Below are 11,739 nucleotides of genomic sequence, written 5' to 3' on the forward strand. Positions count from 1 at the left end.
CCTTGCTGGGCCTCCCAAAGTGCTGGGATTACAGGCTTGAGCCACCGCGCCCGGCCAGCTGCTACTTCTTAAAATGTTTCTCTGTCTGGTTCCTGTTTCAGAGTCTGGTTCATGACTCTACTACACTTCAGTTTCAAAAGCTGGTAACAAAGGAAAGAATATGCCAAGAGCTGAGGTTCTGCTGTGATGAGACCACCCAGGCTCCCTGTATCTATACCAAGGGATCTGTTGCCCAGGCTGGAGTGCAGTGGTGTGGTCTTGGCTCACTGCAACCTCCACCTCCCGGGTCCTGCTTCAGCCTCTCAAGTAGCTGGGATTATAGACATGCACTACCATACTCAGCTAATTTTTGTATTTTTAGTACAGATGGGGTTTCGCCATGTTGGCCAGACTGGTCTTGAACTCCTGACCTCAAGTGATCTGCCTGCCTCGGCCTTCCAAAGAATGCTGGGATTACAGGAGTGTGCCACTGTGCCCAGCCCGGATGACTTAGCTTTTCAAGGCTTACAGAAGTTGGTACCTTGTGTAAATAGGCTGGGGAGGTCTGGATGCCAGATGTTCTTCTGAAGTTGCTGTTCTCATAATTGCTGTATTCAAGTATGTCACCCAATTGAGATGAAATGCCTAGAGCACAGTCGCGGAGTGGGACCAGCTGGGCTGAGAAGGGAATGAAGTACAAACATCCACCGATGTTCAGGGCCCTGAAGCAGCTGGAAAGCGCAGGCGTTCAAATCACCAGAGGCATGGCTCTATCTGCTCACATATGATGCTCACAGATGCATGTCCTGGGCATGGAAACAGCTCCCCAGACCATGGTTAACTCACCGCATGTATCTGGAGTTCAGAGTTCAGTCCACACCAAGGCGCAGTGGTTACTTTTATAAATAAACAAGTCACAATGAACATAGTTAAAAGATGTCAGTACTAGTGGCACTTGGGGACTCCAGCCCAGCTCCCATCACAAGCAACTGGCCACCAGGTCTGGACCCATGTACTTTGCTCTTGGCCTACTCAGGTCATTCAGTTTTGCTCATCTCCTGCAACCCGGAAACCCAAGGGAGCAGGCCGTGCAATTCATCCTGGAAGAGTAATAGAAGAACAACTGTCGTGCATGGAAAGATCTTGCAATGGGTCCAGTATTATATTTTTTGAGATATGGCCTTGATCTGTCATCCAGGCTGGAGTGCAGTGGCACAATCACGGCTCATTGCAGTCTTGAACTTCTGGGCTGAAGCAATCCCTTCACCTCAGCCTCCTGGGTAATTGGGACTACAGGCACGCACCACTCTACCTGGCTAATTTTTTGATTTTTGGTAAAGATGGGGTCTCCCTAAGTTGCCCAGGCTGGTCTTGAACTCCTGGGGTCAAGCAATTCCTCTGCCTCGGCCTCCCAAAGTGTTGAGATTACAGGCGTGAACCACCATAACAGTCTGGGTCAAGTATTTTATATTCATTAGTTGAGTTTCATAACAACCCTATAAAGTAGGCATCACTGTCCACTTTAAAACAAGTAAACAGAGGCCTAGGAAAGGCAACCACCCAAGGTCATACACCAAGGAAGAGGCAATGCTGGCATTCAGGCCCAGGCCAGTAAACCCAAAGCCCCATGCGCTTGACCCACCACAACAGTCTGGGATTCTTTTTTTTTTTTTGAGACGGAGTCTCGCTCTGTCGCCCAGGCTGGAGTGCAGTGGCCGGATCTCAGTTCACTGCAAGCTCCGCCTCCCGGGTTTATGCCATTCTCCTGCCTCAGCCTCCCGAGTAGCTGGGACTACAGGCACCCGCCACCTCGCCCGGCTAGTTTTTTGTGTTTTTTTGTAGAGACGGGGTTTCACCGTGTTAGCCAGGATGGTCTGGATCTCCTGACCTCGTGATCCGCCCGCCGCCTCCCAAAGTACTGGGATTACAGGCTTGAGCCACCACGCCCGGCCAACAGTCTGGGATTCTGAGGGGCTTGAATCAGGTGACACCTCAGATCTAAGCATCTGAAGGTCCCTAACTGCAGAGCATTTCATGAGAACAAGCCACTGGAGGGTAAGCACACATTGCTCTTCTCAAGGGAGGGTGTACTAAAGGAGCCTCATCTCAGTCCCCCTGTGACATGGAGGCCACACTGGGTGAGCACCCTTGGGAGGGAGAGGCATGGCCTGACTGGGGTGCTAATGGTCCCGGCACTGGGCTTTCCATGTAAACAGCTGTGTGAATCCAGGAGGCTCAAATCACGTGCCATACCGCCACCTACTGGCCAGTGAAAAACAACCTCGTCCTGTTGTAAAGTTGGCAAACAATCATTTAAAAAATTGCTACGGCCGGACGCGGTGGGTCAAGCCTGTAATCCCAGCACTTTGGGAGACTGGGGTGGGCAGATCATGAGGTCAGGAGATCGAGACTATCCTGGCCAACATGGTGAAACCCCATGTCTACTAAAAATACAAAAAATTAGCTGGGCGTGGTGGCATGTACCTGTAATCCCAGCTACTTGGGAGGGTGAGGTGGGAGAATCCCTTGAACCAGGGAGTCAGAGGTTGCAGTGAGCCAAGATCGTGCCATTGCACTCCAGCCTGGTGACACAGCGAGATTCTGTCTCAAAAAGAAAAAAAAAAAAAAATCAAACATTTAAAACCCTTACATCCCCCCCCCCCTTTTTTTTTGAGACAGAGCTTCGCTCTTGTTGCCCAGGCTGGAGTGCAATGGTGTGATCTCGGCTCACTGCAAGTTGTGACTCCCTGGTTCAAGCGATTCTCCTGCCTCAGCCTCCCGCACAGCTGGGATTACAGGTATGCACCACCATGCCCGGCTAATTTTGCATTTTTAGTAGAGACGGGGTTTCACCATGTTGGCCACGATGGTCTTGAATTCCCGATCTCAGGTCATCCACCTGCCTCGGCCTCCCAAAGTGCTGGGATTACAGGCGTGAGCCACTGCGCTCGGCCTAAAATCCTTAAATCTTAAAAGACATTTTAATGATTTTGCCCTCCACTTTTTGCCCATTCATTTAATTATCTGTTAAACACCAAACACAACGTGAGGTGTTGGAGTTTGGGAGAATTTGAGTTCTTCTCAGAGAATTCGAGACTTACAGAACCAGCAGGGCAGAGAACCAAATAAAGACATATCAGAAACAGGTGTGTGAGGACCCCAAAGGGGGCCATTCTCTTGGGGAAGCAAAAGCTCCACTGTGGGATGATGGTGGTCTTGGGCTAAGCTTTTGAAAGACAGGAGGGGCCAGGCGCAGTGGCTCACGCCTGTAATCCCAGCACTTTGGGAGGCTGAGGTAGGTGGATCACCTGAGGTCAGGAGTTCGAGACCAGCCTGACCAATGACCAATATGGTGAAACCTCATCTCTACTAAAAATACAAAATTAGCCAGGCATGGTGGCGCATGCCTGTAATCCCAGCTACTCCGGAGGCTGAGGCAGAATTGTTGGAACCTGGGAGGCGGAGGTTGTGGTGAGCTGAGATCCCGCCACTGCACTCCAGCAGCCTGGGCAACAAGAACGAAACTCCATCTCAACCAATCAAATGAAAGACAGGAGGGCTCTGTCAGGACAACTTGGGAGAGTGGAGATTCATGTGACCCTCAATTCGGGACTTTCCACAAGCACAGGGGACGGCTGCCAGGATGCATTTTAGTGAGCAAATATGGGAGTGGGAAACCTCTCAGTGTGACTGGAGAGCAGGATTCGAGGTGAGATCCAGCTGTGGACAGGGAGCACGCACCCAGCTGCAGGCGCCGCATCACACGCAGCGTGGGCTGGAGCCCTGGGGCAGTGTGGCCCGGCACACCCTGGAGACCCTGGTTGGTCAGGCTAAGGACTGAGAGCTTTGTCTCATGACAAAGGGGAGTCCCTCAACGGTTTCAAGGCAGTGAGTAAAGTGACCTGCCGTGTTTTATAAAGACAACCCTGCAGTGGGAGGGGGATGACATGAGAAGCAGGAAAATCAGTAAGAGATTTTTCCTGAAGTCGGGGCTGACAACCCTCTCTGCCACAGCAGCAGTGGTGGGGACAGAAAGGTCCGAACAGAGGAGAGGCACTGAGGAGACAGACCCTGTAAGGCTGGGTGATAAGCAGGAGGCAGAGGGAGAGGCGAGTGGGGAGACCAGGTGAGTCCCAGGTTTCTGGTGTGGTTGACCATTCCTGAACTGGAATAGAAGGGGCTGATTTAGAAGACAAGATGAAGAGATTGTTGTAAACATGTGAACCTATGAGATTCTCAAAGTACAAATACTTAAAAAAAAAAAAAAACTACTCAAAAATTAGTTGGGGCCAGGCACAGTGGCTCACACCTATAATCCCAGCACTTTGGGAGGCCAAGGCAGGTGGATCACTTGAGGCAGGAGTTTGAGACCAGCCTGGCCAACATGGCAACACCCCGTCTCTACAAAAATACAAAAATTACCTGGGCATGGTGGCGCCTGCCTGTAATCCCAGCTACTCTGGAGGCTGAGGCAGGAGAATCACCTGAACCTGGGAGTGAGGGTTGCAGTGAGCCGAGATCGCACCACTGCACTCCAGCCTGGGCAACAAAGCAAGACTCCGTTTCAAAAAAAAAAAAAAAATTAGTTGAACAGGTCAAGTCCAGCGACTAACGTGTGGATGGAAGCTGGTGTAGAAAGAGAGCACTGACTGTTTCTCTGTGTTGTTTCCACAGTGGGAGAACACAACCCCCCTTGCTTTCCACACAAACCTGAGCACACGTGTGCCCGCGTGGGACGTCAGGTGGCAAGTTCCTCCTATGAGGTCAGCTGTAGGCAGATGGCCGGTCGGAACTTCAGGAGGAGGCGGGAAGCTTTTCCCCCCAGTCACTCCAGCGCTGCAGGGAGGGTCAGATAAACACCTGCATCTTCCCTACCCCCATTCACAAATCTCTCCTTACACTGTGCTAACACAGGGAGGCACACACACTCCTCTGCACACTGTTTATGCTTTCTGGTAGCAAACACATTTAAGTCGCTACAGATGAAGAACATTTCACAAGCAGCCGTGCAAGAGTAGTTAAAATGTCTGTTTATTCATTTGCAAACCTAGTAACGTCAGAAGAAACTCAGTGGAAACCTTGCTTGGTGGAGACAGTGCACAGTGTTAGTGCCATATTCACAGGGGCAGAAATGCTCGGTCACCCTGTGCACCCAAAGTCACCAAGGATCTCTAGAAAAGATCCCACTTACTGAAGTGCCTCGGGTGTCTTCAGGGCCACACTGTAACTACACAGGAATAGAGAAGAGCTAAGCTGAACTGCACATTGACAAACACAAATGATGAGTCACAGGACTCTACAGTAATTACAATGGCATTTTTATACATCCCAAGTGTTGACCAGAGAGTAAAGTGTTAACTGAGCTGCTAGAAAACCCTTCACTGAAAGAGCTTTCTAGCCCACGCCCATTGTTCTGAGGAAGGAGAGGCTATGTGGGGCGGATGGGAACCCACAAGCTGAGATGAACTTTTCTCTTTCTTCCAATCTGCACCCACCATCTGACATTCTGTAGTGTAAGGCACTAGAACCTGGCTTAGAGAATAGCGGGGCTCTAAGCTCCAGTTCTTGGTGTGCAAAGGAAATTCTGACATAGATCTTTTGACAGAGATGCTAAAAAATCCTCCCTATCTCCTGTAATTTCTGTCTTTGACAGGAAAACAAGAAGGCAGAAGATGTTTTGCAAAGGATAAAAACAGGTGCATCTAAGAATGAGAAAAATGGCCCATGAAGAAATGTGTAACTCTCCAAGAGAGGCAGACACTCTGCTCGGAGAAGTCAAGAATCACAAACAACTCTTGATGTTTTATGGACAAAGGCAGGCAAAGGCATACAAAAATATTCAGTTATCTTGGAAAAGAGTGTACTGGTAGTGATCGGGGCTGCAAAGGCGAGCCCGGTATTGACAATGGGGGAGCCTTACAACTCAGCACCTTGAAGTGTTGGCCCGAAGTGGTGGCGGGGAGGAGGTGCTGATGGAGAGACCCATGGGCACCACTTACTGTGTGTACACAGGGCCTGGGGCAAGCCTCACACATCTACCATTTCTTCCACTCAGCTGTGCTTCTCCGGAATCCATGTGCCTGAAATGACATGTGCAAGGTGAACATTCTTTATACTGTGCTAATACTGCTTATATCAATGTTTGTGATGGGTGTTTGGGGGATGGGGTGCAGCAGGAAAATTAGAATGGCAGGAGGTTCTTATTTATTATTAACCACTGTTGACCAAACCTCTATCTTAGAACTTTTTTTTTTTTTGAGACAGAGTCTCACTCTGTTACCCAGGCTGGAGTGCAGTGGTGCAATCTTGGCTCACTGCAATCTCTGCCTCCTGGGTTCAAGCGATTCTCCCACCTTGCTGGGCCTCCCAAAGTGCTGGGATTACAGGAGTGAGCGAACACGCCTGGCCAACAAAAACCCCTATCTTAGATGTTAAAGAAGACCCTGATTGACCACACTGGTGAAGCAAGAGAGACATAAAACTGACCCTTGTAACTAACCCCTGAAAGCAAGCCAACGCAAATTCCTCCACCAGGCCAGTACTGTAGGGCCAAAATGGAGACTGCGGGTCACAGAAGATTCCCTTCTATTTCAGGTTCTCAAAAACTGGTGCAGACTCAAGCCAAATGCCAGGAAATGCGTCCCTACACCAGAGGAGAAGCAGAGCCAGAAATGAAGGCTACAGGTTGAGTGCTTCCTGTCTTCAGCGAAGCACTCAACGCCCTTGGAAATCTCCCATCATTCTTGCACCGCTACTGCCACCAAGACGGTGGCGAGGGAGGAGGCTAACTTTCAAATACATGCAAAGGCAGGTAATATACTGTGGAAGCTGGAGGTTCACTTTTCATACGCTTTAGTTACTTTCTTGGAAACAGCAGTCCAGGAAAGCAAGCAAACAGGTAAAACTCCAGCTGTGCATGAGGAGACGATCCAGGGCCAGCGTGCCTCCCAGTGAGAACCAAACAGGAGTGGCCAGCCTCTACTCCTGGGGCCAGAGTGAAACCGGGGTTTAATCTCCGGGCAATGTGGTCTCTGTGTCTCTGGCCTGAATGAGATCTCTTGAATGTGGGGGGACAGGGATCCCTGGAAGAGCGTGAAAAATACAGTGGTCATTGTGCAGTTCTCTCTGCTGGAGCCTGTCCTGCCCTCATACAAGGTGCTGTGACAGCAACGCAAGGTGAAGGGAGATCACATGGCCCCGCTCAGCTGTTAGTGTTTGTCCCTTTTTGCTCCTCAGAGTTCCTGAATGAGAGATTTTCTGGCTTCAGTACCAACGATCACAGGAGGAACATCTTCCTGATGCAAGCTTAGATGGAAGTCAATTACCCTGGCAGTGCTAAGAAAAGAAGTCACACGTCGTCTGACAATGAAGGGGAGGTAACTAAGGGCATTTCAAGGGAGGGGAAGGCCCATGGAAAACTGGCAACCCTCAACACTGGGTCTCCATCTGTTTCTGCCAACACATGTGTTCCTAGGTTCAGATGGCATACACCGACAAGAGAAGGCAGAGACCGTCCTCCATGTGAGCACAAAATGCTATGACAGGTAACTGCAGAGAGAAAAAAGCACCCAACTCTATAAAGCCAAGTCCAGTCACCCATTCACAAGAGTCCAGAATCCTTAAAATCTCTAGGGAGAGAAGACAAACAGGCTCCCCAGAATGAGCTGAGACACAAGGCAAACCCTTGGAAATGACACACACATGGCGACGCTGTGGTTGTCCCTCCTTATTCCTGCTGGATTTGCAGCCACAGCTCTGGATCGGGGCATCTACTGGCCCCTCCGTTCACTCAAGAGGCCACTGTCTCTCAGGAGTCCAGAATGCTCCGACGTCTGACACCGATGGTCAGGAAGTTATGCTGCCCTCTCCTCTTGACCAGCTAAGAGGCTTGGACACTAGACAGAGGCAAAGCAATTATGCCAGAAGCAGGGGAGAGTCATTCACTGTCAGATCTGTCTGTTCAAAGAGCTCACATTAGACCAATTACAGAAAACCACCAGACTCACACAGCCTATATTTGAATGAACCAGGAGAGACTTCAAGGATGAACTCTGAAGTGCTACAAATCTGGATGTTTGGGGCATTCAATAAACAAGTGATGTCCTAGAATATCAACACCCCGTCAGTCTTAGGAGTATGACCCTATTCACGGACAAGGTGTTTCAACTGACAGCCTGAGTGCTCACCCCTCTATCTTCCTCTCCTGGCAAGACAAGCACTCTATTGCTCGGAGAGGGAAACGGACGTCATTTAACAGGAGGCCAGGACTTCTGGTTCTAGTTCAACAAACAGTGCATAGTTTCGGACACAGTATCAGATTTCCTGACTTCTTAGAAAGGACAGCTAAGTAAAAACATGTCAATCTCTAGTAATTAGTTGCAGATTAACAAGGGCAGAAGAGAATCCAAGTCTTTTTTTTTTTTTGAGACACAGTCTTGCTCTTAGCCCAGGCTGGAGTGCGGTGGCGCGATCTCGACCTTGGCTCACTGCAAGCTCCGCCTCCTGGGTTCACGCCATTCTCCTGCCTCAGCCTCCTGAGTAGCTGGGACTACAGGCGCCCGCCACCACACCCGGCTAATTTTTTGTATTTTTAGTAAGAGATGGGGTTTCACCGTGGTCTTGATCTCCTGACCTTGTGATCCACCCGCCTCGGCCTCCCAAAGTGCTGGGATTACAAGCGTGAGCCACCGTGCCCGGGCGAGAATCCAAGTCTTAAAACTCTATGTGGGATACACTTCTGATGAAGCTTCTATTTGACTAATATACTGTGATGATGGCACTATTCAATTTTAAACTATAGAGACAGCTTTTATTCTTTCGATTTGGATCCTAGTAAGTGGTGATACTGCTATGTAACACTTAAAGCACAAATGTATTGCCAAAGTTAAGGTTAAAGAGTTATGTCTATGTGTAACTAAATTCTGGATTCAATTACAAATACATTTTCCTTTACAAAGATGGCTTTGGAGGGGTGCAAATGCTACGTGTCTGGAAGAGCAGGGGAGGCCTGCTCCCAGTCACCTGTCTCCATCTTCGAAGGTAAGTCTGCTCCCTGCTGGTAATGCCTGCATCTGCCCAAGGACCTGTTCCTCCTCTCCCAAGGCATTCACAGCTGCTGTTCACTGGTCAACCCTCCAGCTGGCAACACCTTTCCTCCTCTCCTCTTCGCTGCCTAGAGGCAGCATCTCTCGGCTAGTTAAGTACACACTTGCCCTAAGACAACTAGACCCCCAAACAGAATTCTCATCATATGCTCCTTTAATAAGCCAACCAGAACCGTCCAAAAAGGTGGACACTAAAGTCAGTAATCACTAGGAGTGGTCTAGTTGGGGAAATGGCAAGAAATGTCTAGAAGGAGCCAGCCTAAGTGGGTAAACAGAGATCCCAAAGAAACACCAGAGAAGGCAGACACCTGAGCATTTTAAGCTGCTCTAATGAAATGGAAGGATCTCCCTTAATACACTTATAGACCTAACAGAGCTAATGCTTCCAAGATACCAATACACCAAAGGTTAGAATTTAGCTAACCAAAATGTTTTATAGCAGTTTGTGTGCACTTAAAAAAAGTCAGATTAGGGCAGTTGATATGCAAGGGGATAATGAAGTGTTGAGGCTGGACTGCTGATATCTAAGTTTCACCTTGGGAAAACAGAGACACTGCCTGAAAGTGCAGGGCACTCCTAGGCACGCACGTCGTCTTCCAGAGGATATGGAAGGGTGGGTGGAGGGAAACAAAGAGCCTGCGGTGAAAGGAGGAAAAGCAGAGTCTCTAGCCTTATGCAACGTACACCCCTCAGACTCAGAACTCTCAGTGGACTAATGTGGGTCACCTCTGCGGAGCTCTGCTCTGTGCTGGAGAGTCAAACCCAGAATTCTGGCAGCTCTCTGGAACTCAGCACGGCCCACAAGGTTGAAGGGCCCAGGACGACACACCTGATCCCTTTCCCTCCCTGTTCTAAAAGGAGAGAAACATGACTTTATGGGCCAACTGTGAAGGGGACAGGTGAGGCTGACCTGACAAAGTCAGGCACACTGGGAGAAGAGGAAGGAGGGATGGCTGAACTTTGGACAGCTGAGAGAAAAGCAGCATCGTTTCCACAGCAGACCACTCAGCGTCAGTGCGGCGGGGACATTCTGAGGTCAGACCCTTTTGACTAGGAAAAGCAACACACAAGGCAACATGGTTTTTCCCCTTCAACCACTGTGGCATACTTGCTTACTCAACTAAGAAAGAAAAAGCAACCTTATTATAGAGATCAGCAAGAGATGCAGAAAATTATAGGGAGGCTGCCCTGGCCCAAAGGTCTGCTAACGGCTTCTGCAGGGAGGATGAGGGTGATGCCCGGTTAACTGCTTATCTCCACTACAGACCAGAGAACGTCTGTGCGACGCCTCTCATCAGTGAGGTAGATGATCATCCTCTTGCCAGAGGTATCAAGTGCCAGCTCACAGCACAGCGGAACAGGAGAACGAGCGGCATCCGACACACGGCAACCCCAGCAGAATTAATAGGCTGCTCCAAGAAAATGGAACCCAAGGGAGAGGGACTCGTGCCCCGAGGCCTGCACCACCCCAGCTTGCTGTGCTTTGAGATGCAGAATTTGAAAGCAGCTGTCACTGTCACTCATGTCCACAGTGGAGCTTGTTTCTGTCCTGCCTGTCAGACACACCTCCTGCCACCATGAAAGCTGAGTGGGGGTGGGAAGGGAAAAAGAGTCTAGAGTGAATATTAGGAGGAGGAGGTGGAAGGACAAGGAAGGTTGCAGAGCAAAAATTTTTAAAGTAGGTCAAGTTCAAAATTATATCAAGGAGATGAGAGACGGGAGGCAAAAGCTCCATAAGAGGAACGGAGGCAGAAGGAAGAAAAGCTCCAAGGTGACGCCCGCTCCAGGACAAGATGATGGGGAGAAGGTGAGGCTGCCCTGGCATCACTTCCCATGTAAGTCACTCAGCTCCATGTCATCCTTTCGGCGCTTCTGGGTGAAGAGGGAGGCGACGGGGTAGAGCTTGGCCTTGGCCTGGAAGCGGTATCCTGCGATGTCAATCTCATACTCTCCCCGGTTGATGAAATCCGCTGTCACCACCTGCTCTTCCCGTGTGTCCTCGGAAAAATTGTGCACAAAGCCCAAGCAAACGTGGCGCTCCAGGCTATAGCTGTAGGCACTGCTGGTGGTCTTGCCAACGTACTGCCCATTCCGGTAAATGGGCTCTCCCCACCAAGGCCAAAGGTCTAGGTCTGTGTCATGGTCGTCCAGGATGAACATGGTGAGGCGTTTATATACTCCATTCTGCTTCTGCAGCAGGAGGGCATCACGACCAATGAAATCCATGCCCTAAGAAAGAAAGGAACTGCCAAGTCATTCAGTGACACTCAGACCCTCGGCACAGAAAGCAGCACCGTGGGAAGGGTCCCCTGGTGTCACCACAATGACACAGAGAGGGGCACAGCCTCCTCCAACCACAACCCTGCCAGCTTTTGGGAAATGGTGTGATTTCCACCATGTGAAAAACTGCATGTGAAATATAAAAGACCCCTTGGTAATTTTTGTAACAACAGAGGTACATATTTTGTTGCCTATTTTATAAACATAAAGTCACAAAACCAGACAGAACAAAAACATTTAGGAAAAAGACTCACTCACTTAATAAAATATCAGTACAGTACTTTAGAAGAATTTTTTTTTTTTTTTTTTTTTTGAGACGGAGTCTCGCTCTGTCACCCAGGCTGGAGTGCAGTGGTGCAATCTTGGCTCACTGCAA

General features: G+C 49.5%; 1 protein-coding gene and 1 long non-coding RNA gene across 4 annotated transcripts in view; one reads left to right on the forward strand and one right to left on the reverse strand.

Annotated features, from left to right (window-relative positions):
* The window catches only part of LOC105526319, a 19,293-nt gene extending 7,836 nt beyond the window's left edge, over positions 1-11,457 (forward strand). Inside the window, exons 2-3 of the long non-coding RNA XR_001004064.1 lie at positions 8,937-9,018; positions 11,283-11,457. This is a non-coding gene — a long non-coding RNA (uncharacterized LOC105526319). The remainder of the gene's footprint in view (positions 1-8,936; positions 9,019-11,282) is intronic.
* Positions 10,754-11,739, reverse strand: part of PDPR (pyruvate dehydrogenase phosphatase regulatory subunit) — a 52,500-nt gene continuing 51,514 nt past the window's right edge. For all 3 annotated transcript variants that reach the window (XM_011962249.1, XM_011962257.1, XM_011962251.1), the window contains one exon: positions 10,754-11,312. In XM_011962249.1, coding sequence (XP_011817639.1) covers positions 10,908-11,312 — 405 coding nt within the window. In that variant the 3' untranslated portion in view covers positions 10,754-10,907. The remainder of the gene's footprint in view (positions 11,313-11,739) is intronic.

This window comes from Colobus angolensis, unplaced genomic scaffold, assembly GCF_000951035.1.
Source record: "Colobus angolensis palliatus isolate OR3802 unplaced genomic scaffold, Cang.pa_1.0 Scaffold116, whole genome shotgun sequence".
NCBI classification, from domain to species: Eukaryota; Metazoa; Chordata; class Mammalia; order Primates; family Cercopithecidae; genus Colobus; species Colobus angolensis.